Source organism: Hypanus sabinus, chromosome 7, assembly GCF_030144855.1.
Source record: "Hypanus sabinus isolate sHypSab1 chromosome 7, sHypSab1.hap1, whole genome shotgun sequence".
Classification (NCBI taxonomy): Eukaryota; Metazoa; Chordata; class Chondrichthyes; order Myliobatiformes; family Dasyatidae; genus Hypanus; species Hypanus sabinus.
This window is the reverse complement of record NC_082712.1, coordinates 101,470,363-101,486,309: the sequence shown is the minus strand read 5'-3', so window position 1 is coordinate 101,486,309 and position 15,947 is coordinate 101,470,363. Positions and strand designations below refer to the sequence as shown.

The window sequence follows — 15,947 nt, the reverse complement described above, 5'->3', positions numbered from 1 at the left end:
GTCGACCCACTAACCCATCTCTCCACACCCCCAACTGCAACTATATTTCCTGTCAGAGTCAGCTTACGTACAGACACTCCTGTGCCTAGCTTTACTTAATAGACATCCACTCAATCTATGCATGTGTATATACTGTAAGCTATCTTATGTAATTTATGTTTTTATTTTCTGACCTAGAGTAACAATTACTTCATTTTCCTTTACACTTATGTACTGGAAATGACTTTAAACAATCTTGAATCTTCTTTGCTATCTATTGCTCCACCAACTTTTGGCCTCAGTAAACTTATTCATCAGCCTGTCTGTATTCTCATCCTTTCATCCAAGTCATTTACATAGTTAATGAACAATGATGGTTCCAGCACTGATCCCTGTGGCACACCACTGGATAAACCTCCAGGCAGACAAATGCTTCTCTGCCATTACCACCTGCCTTCTATCACCAAGGAAATTTTGGATTTAGTTTACCAGCATACCTTCAATACCATGAGCCCTAACCTTCTGGATGGCCTACAATATGGAACTTCGTCAAAAAGCTTTCTAAAATTCATGGACAATTCTACTTTATTAGTTACCTTCTCAGAATCCTTAGATATGAGAGACAGAATTTCCCTGCACAAAACCATGCTGACTTATATTAATCAAACCTGGCCTTCTAAGTGAACATCAATCCTGTCCCTTAGGATTTTTTTTTCAAATAAATTCCCAACTATTAATGTTAAGCTCACATGTCTGTAGTTCATTCTGTTATACCTACTGCCTTAAATTAACAATGTTAGCTATCCTCCAGTCTGGTTACTATCTGGCTGCAGAAGATACAGATGTCTCCATTAGAGTTCCATAGTGTCCTTGAGGATTTATCTCCTTTAATGTGTGCCAATACAGCTAACAGTTACTCTTTGCCCCAAGATATCAGCAAACCCCTTCCTTAACTCTCCATCCAACATTCTCTGCTTCCTGGTGAATGGGGAATTAAGGATACTGCTCCCTTACCTGGCCCCACATTCAGCTTTCTCTTTTCATTCCTGAGAGGACCGACTCTATCCTGTGTCCCCCTTCCTGCTTCTAATGCTTGGGGATCCTCTCCAACCCTTACTTGCCAAGATCATTTCATGTCTTCATTTTGCCCTCCTACATTCTCTCTGAATCTCAGACCGAATGCCCATTCCTCAAGCGCATCCTTATTTCTAATCATACCTTCAGTGACCTTTGGAGACACAGGAGACTGCAAACACTGGAATTTGAAGCAACACACAATCTGCTGGAGAAACCCAGTAGGTCCAGCAGCATCCGGAGAGAGGACTTGTTGACATTTCACATCAATACCCTGCATCAGAACTCAGCCCTGATGTAGGATTTCTACCTGAAAACCAACGATCCCTTCCATTTCTCTACAGACACTATTCGATCCACTGAGTTCCTCCTGTATCTCTCTTGTCACTTCATTTTCCTTTGTTTCATCTTCTTCCAAACCCCGTCACCAATTGCCTTGTGCGTATCTCATTGATTTACAATGGATCCTGGTTAAAATCCACACTCTAGATTCTCATTGCAATGTTTGGTGAACTTAGACTCACCCCTCCACATCTGAAACCTGCTGCTCCATGATCCTTCCTTCAGAGTCTTTCCCACACCAAACCTACCCACAGTTGTCTCTGTTCCGCCATTCTCTGCCTCCCTTATTGCACTTTTTAAAACCTATCTCAACCTATTGCTACTGAGATTGAGATACCTATCTCAATCACCTCCTATCCCAATCACTACTAGCCCTAGTTATTGGTCACCCATCCTAATTACTGAACAGTAGACCTATTTTGTGCCTCTGCTGATCCAAGTCAAAGCTCATCTCCTCGAGGTTCCCAAGAAGCACCTGGGGACACAGTCAGTATATGAATCCACCTGTTGCAGTAACGTTATGCCAGCCTGGGGCAATCCCCTCACACTCAGTCTGCAAACACTTCATGGAGTCAATAGCAAGAAATAGGCTCTTTGGCCCACCGTGTCAGTTCTCACCATGTCAATCCTATTCCCAGCACTTGGTCCATACCTTCTCATCCTTGGTGATTCAAGTACTAGCCCCAATACTTAAGTGTTGGAGAGCCTCTCTCCATCACCCACTCATACCATGTGTTCCAGATTCCAAAACCTCAGATCCACTCACCTTAGGCCAATGCCCCTTCACTTTAGGTACTTCCAATACAGGGAATGTTTCCTACTCTCTACCCCTCTTAATTCTGTAAACCTGCAAAGTTCCAACAACCCCCACCCCCAGCTTCTGGCATTCCAGAGAGAACAGACCCAGCCTCTACCACCTCCTCTTGTAACCAAACAGCTCCCCCCTGCCTCAGAGGGTGACTTATCTGGCTCTGACACACCCTGATTGGCAGAAGTGGTGGCAAAAGAATGCTGACCTGGGGAGAAGTGTCTGCAAGAGCTGAGGTGGTGGATACCCTCCCCACCACTGTGGGCAGGGTGCCACTAGAGACCATGGCTCTCTCAAGGGAAAGACTACCTTCTCCATGCCCCTCTTACCAGCTCCCACAAGGATGGCACATGGGCATCATGGATACTATTAAATATCTCCTCCAGATCAGTAGACATGACCACCAGCCCTTGAATTGCCATCTTCAACTCAGTTAGTGATACCCTGTGGAGACATGAAGGGGTCAAGTTCATGGCAAATGCCAGAGTGAGGCAACGAGAGAGGGAACAGAGAAATGTTTGCCAGCCCAGACTGAGGTCAATGAGAACCTCCAGTGCACTTACACCTGAGAATATCGAGTATGGGGATGGCTGGAACTCTCATGAAATCTACCAGGTTAGACAGGACTGTCAAGTCAGCACACAGCGATTCAGTCCAAGGGTTACGCACCTTTTTTTCACTCTGTGTCTGACATCGAGAGTATGTGATGTGAGAGTGTAGAGGGAGCTTCACTCCGTCTGACCCCGGGAGTGTGTGATGGAACAGTGTGGAGGGAGATTCACTTTGTGTCTGACCCCGGGAGTGTTTGATGGGACAGTGTGGAGGGAGATTCACTCTGTGTCTGACTCTGGGAGTGTGTGATGGGACGGTGTGGAGGGAGATTCACTCTGTGTCTGACATCGAGAGTATGTGATGTAAGAGTGTAGAGGGAGCTTCACTCCGTCTGACCCCGGGAGTGTGTGATGGGACGGTGTGGAGGGAGCTTCACTCCATCTGACCCCGGGAGTGTGTGATGGGACAGTGTGGAGGGAGATTCACTCTGTGTATGACCCTGGGAGTGTGTGATGGGATGGTGTGGAGGGAGATTCACTATGTGTCTGACCTTGGGAGTGTGTGATGGGACAGTGTGGAGGGAGTTTCACTCTGTGTCTGACCCCGGGAGTGTGTGATGGGACAGTGTGGAGGGAGATTCACTCCGTCTGACCCCGGGAGTGTGTGATGGGATGGTGTGGAGGGAGATTCACTATGTGTCTGACCTTGGGAGTGTGTGATGGGACAGTGTGGAGGGAGTTTCACTCTGTGTCTGACCCCGGGAGTGTGTGATGGGACAGTGTGGAGGGAGATTCACTCTGTGTCTGACCCCGGGAGTGTGTGATGGGACGTTGTGGAGGGAGGGTCACTCTCTCTGACCCCGGGAGTGTGTGATGGGACGGTGTGGAGGGAGCTTCACTCGGTGTCTGACCCTGGGAGTGTGTGATGGGACAGTGTGGAGGGAGATTCACTCTGTGTCTGACCCCGGGAGTGTGTGATGGGACAGTGTGGAGGGAGCTTCACTCCGTCTGACCCTGGGAGTGTGTGATGGGACGGTGTAGAGGGAGATTCACTCGGTGTCTGACCCTGGGAGTGTGTGATGGGACAGTGTGGAGGGAGATTCACTCTGTGTCTGACCCCGGGAGTGTGTGATGGGACAGTGTGGAGGGAGATTCACTCTGTGTCTGACCCCGGGAGTGTATGCTGGGACGGTGTGAAGGGAGATTCACTCTGTGTCTGACCCCGGGAGTGTGTGATGGGACGGTGTGGGGGGAGATTCACTCTGTGTCTGACCCCGGGAGTGTGTGATGGGACGGTGTGGAGGGAGCTTCACTCTGTGTCTGACTCTGGGGCAGTGTAGTGGGATCCTGCCGGTGATTTCTATGCTAACACAACAGATGATTTATACTGTAACTGTTTGAAGAGCTTTCCTCAGTGAACATTACATTATAACTCTGACAACAATTGCTGGCAAATGACAAGCTGTGGAGGACCTGAAGGGAGACAGTACAAGTGAGGCAGAAACAGACTGCGCTGTGCTCTGACCGGATGATGTTAAGGAGAAGGTTGTAACGCTGAATCTCCTGCAGCAACACTACATTCAGTGGGGAGCTGTCCTCCTGAATCATCGCCCTTGTTCCTTCATAGTCCAGGTCTCCTGGGGTCTTCTGCAACACGTCACCTGACAGCTCAAGGACCTGCCGGACACATCAAGATAGGTTAGCTTTATTTGTCAAATGGAAACATACAATTACGTGTGTCAGTCTCAAAGCAAGTGTTCCCCAAACAACACCCACATTTCCATTGTGCATTTCTCTGAGAATATCCATTCCCAATTTATGCTCCCAAGTTCCTGGCTAACAACAACATAATATCCTCCTCCCTCAGTGAAATACTTGTAGTTTGCTCTTATCCCTGTCTAAGTCTATGGTAAAGGTCAGGGAGTTGTGGTCACCGTCTCCGAAAAGTTCTCCCACCAAAGATCTAACATCCTATCTGGTTCATTGTCTAGTACCAGATTTTATTTAGCTCTCTTTTTGCACGACTCATGATATTTACTTATTTATATTTATATATTATAACAAATTTACAACATATTCCAGTGATATTAAACCTGATTTTGATTCTGATCCAGTATGGTCTTTCTAATTGTCCTGTCTACATATTGTGTCAGAATAATGGACACTATTTGTACCCCATCTAAACCTTCTGCACTGAGAAGAAAGGAAGTAAAGTGAAGGGCTGCTGCTGTCAGGGAGCCTCTCCGGCTGCTCATCACTATCAGTGCAGCACAGTGGGCACTGCAGACTGTGGCTACATCAGCTGAGATAGGTAGCATCACTTGTGCAAGGCAAAATTACACCTGGGCTCATGTCACCTCTGCCCAGAGCCTGAGGAGGAACTATCTCCTCGCTTAGTGAAATAACATTCCCCCTGAACCTGCTACTTTCTCAGCAAATGAAGTACTTGACCAAAACACTGAAAATATAGAAATCTACAGCACAGTACAGGCCCTTCAGCCCACAATGTTGTGCCAGCCATGTAACCTGCTTGAGAAACTGTCTAGGAATTCCCTACTGCTTAGCCCTCTATTTTTTTTTTAAATCTGCATGTATCTAAGAGTCTTTTAAAAGACTCTATTCAAACTTTTTCAAAACTTGCAGAGGGATTTGGACCAGCTGGAAAAATGGGCTGAAAAATGGCAGATGGAGTTTAATACAAACAAGTGTGAGGTATTGCACTTTGGAAGGAAAAACCAAGGTAGAACATACAAGGTAAATGGTAGGGCACTGAGGAGTGCAGTAGAACAGAGGGATCTGGGAATACAGATACAAAATTCCATAAAAGTGGCATCACAGGTAGATAGGGTAGTAAAGAGAGCTTTTGGTACATTGGCCTTTATTAATCAAAGTATTGAGTAGAAGAGTTGGAGTGTAATGGTGCGGTTGTATAAGACATTGGTGAGGCCAAATTTGGAGTATTGTGTGCAGTTTTGGTCACCAAATTACAGGAAGGATATTAATAGGTTTGAAAGAGTGCAGAGAAGGTTTACGAGGACGTTGCTGGGACTTGAGAAACTGAGTTACAAAGAAAGGTTGAATAGGTTAGGACTTTATTCCCTGGAGCGTAGGAGAATGAGGGGTGATTTGATAGAGGTATATAAAATTATAATGGGTATAGATAGAGTGAATGCAAACAGGTTTTTTCCACTGAGGTTAGGGGAGAAAAAAACCAGAGGACATGGGTTAAGGGTGAAGGGGGAAAAGTTTAAAGGGAGCATGGGGGGGGGGGGCTTCTTCACACAGAGAGTGGTGAGAGTGTGGAATGAGCTGCCAGATGAAGTGGTAAATGCGGGTTCACTTTTAACATTTAAGAAAAATTTGGACAGGTACATGGTTGAGAGGTGTATGGAGGGATATGGTCCAGGTGCATGTCAGTGGGACTGGGCAGAAAAATGGTTTGGCACAGCCAAGAAGGGCCAAAAGGCCTGTTTCTGTGCTGTAATGTTCTATGGTTCTATTGTATCTCCCTCTACTACTGTCACTGGCAGTGACCACACAGCCACCACTCTCTGTGTGAAAAACTTGCCTCTGACGTCCAAGCATCTTAAAGCTATGCCACCTCATGTTAGCCATTTCAGCCCTAGGAAAAAGCCTCTGGCTATCCATACGATCAATGCCTCTCATCATCTTATACATCTCTATCAGGTCATCTCTCATTCTCCATTGCTCCAAGGAGAAAAGGCCAAATTCACTCAACCTATTCTCATAAAGGACACTCTCCAATCCAGACAACATCCTTGTAACTCTCCTCTGCACTCTCTCTATAGTATCCACATTCTTTTCTGAAGTGAAGTGACCAGAACTGAGCACAGTACTCCAAGTGGGGTCTGACCAAGGTCTTGTATAGCTGTAACATTACCTCACGGCTCTTGAACTCAATCCCACAGTTGAAGAAGGCCAGCACACCATAACACCTTCTGAACAACACTGTCAACCTGGTTCTCTCTGATCCTCCGCACTGCCAAGAGTCTTACCATTAATATTATATTCTATCTTCAAATTTGACCTACTGAAATGAACCACCACACTTATCTGGGTTGAACTCCATCTGCCACTTCTCAGCCCAGTTCTGCATCTGATCGATGACACGCTGCAAACTCTGACAACCCTCCAGACTATCCACAACACCCCCAACTTTTGTGTCATCAGCAAACTTACTATATCACCCTTCTACTTCTTCATCCAGGTCATTTATAAAATCACAAAGAGAAAGGGTCCAAGAACAGTTCTCTGTGAAACACCACTGGTCACTGACCTCCATGCAGAATACAAATCATCCACAACCACTCTTTGCCTTCTGTGATCAAGCCTATTCTGGATCCAAAAGGCAAGGTCTCCTTGGATCCCATGCCTCATTACTTTCTGAATGAGCCTTGCATGGGGGACTTTATCAAATGCCTTACTGAAATCCATATACACTACATCCAGGGCTCTACCTTCATCAATGTGTTTTGTTACATCCTCAAAGAATTAATTAGGTTCGTAAGGCATGACCTGCCCTTGACAAAACCATGCTGACTATCCCTAATTATATTTCTCCAAATGCTCATAAATCCTGCCTCTCAAGATCTCCAACAACTTGCCCACCATGAAGTAAGACTCACTGGTCTATAATTTCCTGGGTTATCTCTACTCCTTTTCTTGAACGAGGGAACAGCATTTGCAACCTTCCAATCCTCTGGTACTTCTCCTGTCCATATTGATAATGCAAAGAACTTCGCCAGTAGCCTGGAGTATATCTCATCCAGTCCTGGTGACTTACCTAACTTCCTACCTTTCAAAAGCTCCAACACATCCTCTTTCTTAATGCCTATACACTCAAGCATTTTAGTGCACTGTAGGTCATCCCCACAATTGCCAAGGTTCTTTTCACTGGTGAATACTGAAGTAAAGTATTCATTAAGTACTTCCGCTACCTCCTTCGGCTCCATGCACGTTTCCACTTCTCTCCTGATTGGTCCTATTCTCGCACAGGTCATCCTCTTGCTCTTCACATACTTACAGAATGCCTTGGGGTTTTTCTTAATCCTGCTCATCAAGGCCTTTGCATGGCCCCTTCTAGCTCTCCTAATTTCATTCTTGAGCTCCTTCCTGGCAGCCTTGTAATTTTCTAGAGCTCTAATATTACCTACTTTCTTGAATCTTTCATAAACTTTTTTTTTCTTCTTAACTCGATTTTCTACATCCTTTGTGCACCATGGTTCTTTTATCCTCCCATCCTTTCCCTGCCTCAATGGAACATACCTATGCAGAAAGCCATGCAAATGTTCCCTGAACATTTGCCACATTTCTGCCATGCATTTCCCTGAGAACATATGCTCCCAATTTATGATCTCAAGTTCCTGCCTAAAAGCATCATATTTCCCCCTACCCTAATTAAATATTTTCCAAAATTGTCTGCTGCTATCCCTCTCCAGCGCTGTGGTAAAGGAGATCGAGTTGTGGTCACTACCTCCAAAATGCCCTCCACCAAGAGATCTGACACCTGACCAGATTAATTTCCCAATACCAGATCAACTACAGCCTCTCCTCTAGTTGGCTTTTCTACATATTACATCAGGAAACCTTCCTGAACACACCTAACAAATTCCATCCCATCTAAACTCCCTGCGATAAGGAAATGCTAGTCAATATTAGGAAGGTTAAAATTACCCAACCCAATAACCCTATTATTATTGCACTGTTCCAGAATGTGGCTCCCTATCTGCTCCTCGATGTCTCTGTTACTATTGGGGGGGGGGGGGTCTATTAAAAACAGCCAGTGGAGTTATTACCCCTTTCCTGTTTCTGACTTCCACCCACAATGACTCAGTAAACAATCCCTCTATGACTTCCTCCTTTTCTGCAGCCATGATACTATCCCTGATTAACAGTGACACTCCGCTACCTCTTTTGCCTTCCCCCTGTCCTTTTTGAAACATCTAAAGCCCGGCACACTCAGCAGTCATTCCTGCCTCTGAATCATCCAATTCTCTGTAATGGCCACACTGTCATAGTTCCACGTATTGATCCACACTCTAAGTTCATCTGCCTTGTTTATGATACTCCTTGCATTAAAATAGACACATCCCAAACCATCTGGCTGAGTGCTTCTATCATCTTCATCATCTGCTTATCCTTCCTCAGAAACTCCCTACAAGCTGTCTCTACTTGAGCACCAACTACCCCATCCTCTACTTCTTCCCTTTGGTTCCCACCACCCTGAAATTCTAGTTTAAACCCTTCCTAATTGCATTAGCAAACCTCCCTCCCAGGATATTAGTTCCCCTCCAGTTCAGGTGCAACCTGTCCCACTTGTACAGGTCACCCCCTTCCCCAGAAAAGGTTGAAATGATCCAAGACCTTGGTGGAGGGGGCAGGGTTTCAGCCACTCACTCATTCATCTGTGCTATCTTCCTGTTCTGGTCTTCACTAACTCACGGCACTGGGAGTGATCCAGAGATTACCACCTTGGAGGTCCTGCTCTTCAGCCTCCTTCCTAACTCCCTAAACTTACTGCGCAGGACCTCTACCCCTCTCTTGCCTATGTCATTGGTACCAACATGTACCACAACCTCCAGCTGCTCATCCTCCCCTTCAAGAATATCCTGCAACCGCTCAGAGACAGCCTAGCACCTGGGAGGCAACACACCATCCTGGCGTCTCTTTTGGTGCCACAGAATCTCCTGTCTGTCCTCCAAACTATTCAGACTATTGTTCCGCTTGACTTCACTCTACCCTTCTGAGGCCCAGAGCCAACTAAGTACTCAGAGTTCAGGCAGTATTTGTGGAGAAAGAAATGGGTCATATTTCACACCACAGATCTGGGAATGGTACAATTTACATTAGGGGAGAACAATGAAATGTCTATGATAATGTGGAGATCAAGAGGGATTGAATGAAGAATGAAAGAGGTTGTTAAACACGTCTGAACTTCTGCAGGAGTTCTAAGTGGAGGGAGACAAAGAGAGGACAGAGGAGAGGTGTGGCATCTCTGGGAGACTCATTTACTCATTTCTCTCTCTCGGCAGATACTGTCAGAATTTCTGGGGATTTCCAGCATTTCATTTTTATTTAAGATTTTCGGAAGCTGCAGAACTGTGTGTGTATTCAGCTCAGAATTGACATCTTGTCCAGACATCATCTGCGATGAAGAAGCCTTTGTTGCCATCTCTCAGTCAGCACCCATCACGTGGGTCATTCAGCCTCCCTGGTCTCCTTCCTGCCACAAACATTACCTTTGTTTCCTTACCCCTCTTTCAACATAAAACATATTCCATATTCCAACAAAAGGGCAGTGAGGCAGAACATTAACTGTTTCTCTCCCGATATGCTGCCTGACCTGCTGACTATTTCAACATTTTCAGTTAATAAACCATATCTCCAGGCTTTCTTTCCTACTTTTCTAAGTTCTTTTTGCTATCCTGCTGGAAAACCATGGTTGCATTAGTGATATTGACGGGTAGAAACACGAGCCCCAAACACTTCCAGAGAAAGAAATGTTTACACATAAATAAAGAAAGGACAGGATATCTACTGAGTCTAAAAGATGGCACCTCCTTCAGACCTCAGCTCCATTGATAATGTGAGATTCAGATTCATTTATTTATCGCGTGTACATTGAAACATACAGTGAAATCCATCATTTGCGGTAACAACAAACACAACCCAAGGATGTGCCTGGAGCAGCTGCAAGTGTTGCTATACATTCCAGTGCCAACATAGCAGGCCAACAGTGCTCAGAAGAACAAAGAACACAACAAGCCTCTGTCTCCTTCACAGTACAGAGTACAGGCAATCCCAGTGGCCAACAATCAACATCCCCACATACAACCAGCTCTCATTTTCACATTAAAGACTAAAGTACAACCCTAAACACAAGTGTTTGTTTCTACGGCCATTGAAAATAGATTTCTCTCTCCAGGTTTAGTAATTGTTCTCTCTAACCTGTCTTGCACGTTTTCCGTCAATCATTACAGCACTGTTGATGTCTAGTTATCATTCCGAGTGATTCTTGTGTAATTTCCATCAATGTCAACCATGGATGCCATTAAAAATGGGACCCATTCTTTACCCAGGTCAGCCTGTACCCTATGCAACTAGTCCCCCTTATAGTATTGTATCCCTTCCAGCAGCAAACCTACTGTTCAAACTCTTGTGACTGCAGAACTCCCCCCTCTGTACCATCTCTCCTAGTGTGACTTTCCCTTAGTAACCCCCTCCCACAGTGTGACTCTCTCTCAGTGCCAACCCTCTCACAGTGTGAACCTCCCCAGAATGACCCCTCCCACAGTATCGCACCACTCACCATGTGACCCTCCCTCAGTCCATCCCTTCCATGTGTGACCTCCCTTCACACAGAATGACTCTCCCTCAGTACTACCCCTTCAATCAGAGTGACCCTTCCTCAGTATCGACCCTCAGTAACACCCCTCCCATAAGTGTGACCCTCTCAGTAGAGAAGTGTAGTGATGGGAGAGGAGTGAGGCATGGCAGTGTATGGCTGAGGGAGGGGCAGTGACCTGCAGCTTACTGTGAGGGTGGATTTGGTGAAGGTTCATTCAATCACGCCATGTTTACCTTCTCCTCCCGGCTTAGGCCCCTGCCCTCAGCTGTGGTGACCTGAGGCTGGAGGGACAGTAGTGTGTCGAAGAGTCTGCGAGCCTCTGCGATCTCACTGGCCACATCTGCATTGGGGTGCTGCCCAAAGGCCTCAGGGTGCTCCACACTGGGCAGCATGCTGATATATTCCTTGTATGAATCTAGATCACCATCTTTGGGGATGTAGTAGTTATCCAGGCTGGAGAGTCTGAAACACCAGCACAACACTTATTAATTAACTTCTTTTGGGCAAGAAGAAAGTTTAAGTCATGAATGGGACTGGAGTCTGGGCCATGCACAATAAATATCAAGAATGAAAGTCATAGGAGATCTTCATTAGCTGGGGAATGGTAAATGCAGTTTAATTAAAACAAGCGCAAAGCATTGGACTCGGGAAAGTTAAACCAAGGTAGGACTTCCATAGTGAACTGAAGGGCCCTGGGGAGTGTTGTAGAACAGAGAGATTAGGGAAACAGGAACGTGGAGAAATTGGTAGGCAGTGTAGTGAAGAGGATTTGGCACCTTGACTATCATCAGTCAGGGTATTAAGATTAGGAGTGGGGAGGTCATGAAATTTGTATCATTTTCAGTTTTGGTCATCCATAAAATAAGTTATTAAATTGGATAGAGGGCAGAAAAGATTTGTGAGGATGCTGCCAGGACCAAAGAACTGAATTATAGGAAGAGGTTGAACAGGCTAGGACCTTTTCTCCCTTAAAGATTATTGTGTAATTTATATAAAATCACATCAGCGAGGATTATGCTAGGCACTCTGCAAGTGTTGCCATGCTTCCGATGCCAACATAGCATTTCCACAACTCACTTATCCTAACCCATACGTTCAGAAAGTGGGAGGAAACCAATGCTGGCATGGGGAGAATGGACAAACTGTTTACAGATAGCGGTAAGAATTGAACCCTGTCGGTATGATTCGGAACAAGAAGGTAGCGGAGAGCACCTAAGGATTTTCAGTGGGAAGACATTTTGAGTTCTCGGGGGAAGAAAGAGGCCAGACTGCGCAGACGCGTGACGTCGGCCAGCTGAGTGCGAACAGTTTAAAAAGAAGGCAGCCATACCCAGCGGGCAGCGGAGTGAGAGGCAGCGGAGTGAAACGGCTTTGACTCCACGGGCTTCAGCGGTAACAGGACGAGGTGAGGCAGTTGTTGATTGCAAAAGGAGGTAGTATGTGTGTGTGTGGCCAGTTTTCTGTGGTCGGTGTCAGATGTGGGAGGTCCTGGAGTCTCCCGGCGTCCTGGACGGCCACATCTGCACCCGGTGCATTGAGATGCAACTCCTAAGGGACCGTGTTAGGGAACTGGAGCTGCAGCTCGATGACCTTCATCTGGTCAGGGAGAGTGAGGAGGTGATAGAGAGGAGTTACAGACAGATGGTCACTCCGGGGCCATGGGGGACAGAGAAATGGGTCACAGTCAGGAGAGGGAAAGGGAAGAGTCAGGTACTGTGGCTGTACCCCTTGACAATAAGTACTCCTGTTTGAGTACTGTTGGGGGGGACAGCCTACCTGGAGCAAGGGACAGTGGCCGTGCCTCTGGCACAGAGTCTGGCCCTGTGGCTCAGAAGGGTAGAGAAAGGAAGATGAAGGCAGTAGTGATAGGGGACTCTATAGTCAGGGGTTCAGGCAGGCGATTCTGTGGACGCAGGAAAGAAACTCGGATAGTAGTTTGCCTCCCAGGTGCCAGGGTCCGGGATGTTTCTGATCACGTCCAAGATATCCTGCAGTGGGAGGGAGAACAGCCAGAAGTTGTGGTACATATAGGTACCAATGACATAGGTAGGAAAAGGGAAGAGGTCCTGAAAGAAGACTACAGGGAGTTAGGAAGGAAGTTGAAAAGCAGGACTTCAAACGTAGTAATCTTGGGATTACTGCCTGTGCCACGTGACAGTGAGAATAGGAATAGAATGAGGTGGAGGTTAAATGCGTGGCTGAGGGATTGGAGCAGGGGGCAGGGATTCAGATTTCTGGATCATTGGGACCTCTTTTGGGGCGGGTGTGACCTGTATAAAAAGGACGGGTTGCACTTGAATCCCAGGGGGACCAATATCCTGGTGGGCAGGTTTGATAGAGTGTTGGGGAGGGTTTAAACTAGTTTGGCAGGGGGGTGGGAATCAGAATGTGAGTGCAGGGATTAAGGTAGAAGGACAAGGGCATGGGTTCTGAGTTGATGAGGAAGGACAAGCAGGAAGGTCTATTTCAATGCTGAAACAAGGAGGATGAACTTAGAGCATGGATTAGTACGTGGAATTACGATGTTGTGGCTATTACTGAAACTTGGTTGGAGGAAGGGCAGGACTGGATGATGCAGGTCCCGGGGTTCAGGTGTTTTAAAAGGAATAGGATGGGAGGTAGGAAAGGGGGGGGGGAATGGCATTGCTGGTCAGGGATAGTATCACGGCTATAGAAAGGGAGGACGCTACAGAAGGAGTGTCCACGGAGTCAGTCTGGGTGGAAGTCAGAAATAGGAAGGGATCAATCACTGTGCTGGGAGTAGTCTATAGGCCCCCAAATAGCCCTCGGGACACCGAGGAGCAGACAAGCAAGCAGATTTTAGAATGGAGCAGGAAATACAGGGTAGTAGTTATGGGTGATTTCAACTTCCCTCATATTGACTGGCACCTCCTGAGTGCAAGGGGGATAGATGGGGCTGAATTTGTCAGGTGTGTTCAAGAAGGATTCCTGACACAGTATATGGACCGGCTATACTGGATCTAGTTCTGGGTAATGAACCTGGCCAGGTGACAAACTTCTTGGTGGGGGAGCATTTTGGTGAGAGTGACCACAACTCCCTTAGCTTCAGCATAGCTATGGAAAGGGATAAAATCAGACGAAATGGTAAAGTGCTTAACTGGGGAAGGGCTAACTTTGAAGGGATGAGGCAGGAACCAGCAAGAGTAAATTGGAAACAGATGTTCAAAGGGGAAAGCACAGAAGTAATGTGGGAGAAGTTTAGGGACCACTTGAGCTGGGTTCAGGATAGGTTTGTCCCACTGAGGCAAGGAAAAAAATGGTAGGAAAAGAGAACCGTGGCTGATGAAACGTGAGGCAACTCGTCAAGAGGTAAAGGGAAGCATATGTTAGATATAAGAAGCAGGAAGTAGAAGGGGCTTATGAGAAATATGGGGTAGCCAGGAAGAAGCTAAAGAAAGGACTTAGGAGAGCTCGAAGGGGGCATGAGAAGGCCTTGGCATGTAGGATTAAGGAGAACCCCAAGGCGTTCTATGCGTATGTGAAGAATAGGAGGATGGCGAGAACGAAGGTGGGACTGCTAAAGGATAAAGAGGGCAACATGTGCCTGGAGGTGGAGGAGGTTGGGGAGGTCCTAAATGAATACTTTGCTTCAGTATTCACAAGTGAAAAGGATCTTGATCAGGATGAGGTTGAAGTAGAGCAGGCCTGCGTGCTGGACAGTGTGGAGATTAAGGAAGAAAAAGTGCTGGATCTTCTTAAAAACATTGAGATTGATAAATCCCCAGGGCCGGATATGATACACCCCAGGTTGTAGTGGGAATTGAGAGAAGAGAACGCAGGAGCATTAGCTATGATCTTTGAATCCTCTTTGGCTGCAGGGGAAGTGCTGGAGGACTGGAGAATGGCAAATGTAGTTCCCTTATTTAAAAAAGGTAATAGGGAGAAACCTGGGAACTACAGACCGTTGAGTCTTACGGTGGTATGCAAACTACTGGAAAGGATTCTTAAGGATGGGATCTATGAGCATTTGGAGGAGTACAGTCTACTCATGGATAGTCAACATGGCTTTGTGAAGGGAAGATCGTGCCTCATGAGCCAGATTGAGTTTTTTGAAGAGGTAACAAAAGAAATTGATGAGGATAGGGCAGTGGATGTGGTCTACATGGACTTTAGCAAAACATTTGACAAGGTCCCTTATGAGAGACTCATCCAGAAAATCATGAGGCATGGGATAAGTGGAACCTTGGCTGTTTGGATAAAAAATTGGCTTAAAGGAAGAAAGAAAAGAGTAGTTGTGGAAGGAAAGTATTCTGCCTGGAGGTCGGTGACTAGTGGAGTGCCACAGGGATCTGTCCTGGGACCCCCGCTATTTATGATTTTTATAAATGACCTGGATGTAGAGGCGGAAGGATGGGTGAGTAAGTTTGCAGGTGACACGAAGATTGGAAGAGTTGTGGATGGAGCTGTAGGTTGTCAAAGTTTACAAGAGGATATAGACAGGCTGCAGAGTTGGGCAGAAAAATAGCAGATGGAGTTCAATCCGGACAAGTATAAAATGATGCATTTTGAAAAGAACCAACCAGAAGACTGAGTACAGGATTAATGGCTAATTACTTAAGAGTATAGATGAACAAAGGGACCTTGGAGTTCAAATCCATACATCCCTCAAGGTCGCTGCACAGGTTGATAGGGTAGTTAAGAAGGCCTATGGGATGCTAGGCTTCATTAACAGGGGGATTGAGTTCAAGAGTAGAGAGGTCATGTTGCAACTCTACAAATCTCTGGTGAGGCCGCACATAGAGTATTGTGTTCAATTCTGGTCACATTGTAGGAAGGATGTGGAAGCTATGGAGAGGGTGCAGAG

The 15,947-nt window shown here is 46.2% G+C and overlaps 1 protein-coding gene across 1 annotated transcript in view; it reads right to left on the bottom strand.

Moving 5' to 3' along the window:
- Positions 1-15,947, bottom strand: part of dnah2 (dynein, axonemal, heavy chain 2) — a 462,789-nt gene that overhangs the window by 3,077 nt on the left and 443,765 nt on the right. Inside the window, exons 82-84 of the mRNA XM_059975314.1 lie at positions 11,356-11,584; positions 4,280-4,431; positions 2,533-2,647 (exon numbers count right to left, since the gene is read on the bottom strand). Of these exons, the coding sequence (XP_059831297.1) occupies positions 2,533-2,647; positions 4,280-4,431; positions 11,356-11,584 (496 nt within the window). The remainder of the gene's footprint in view (positions 1-2,532; positions 2,648-4,279; positions 4,432-11,355; positions 11,585-15,947) is intronic.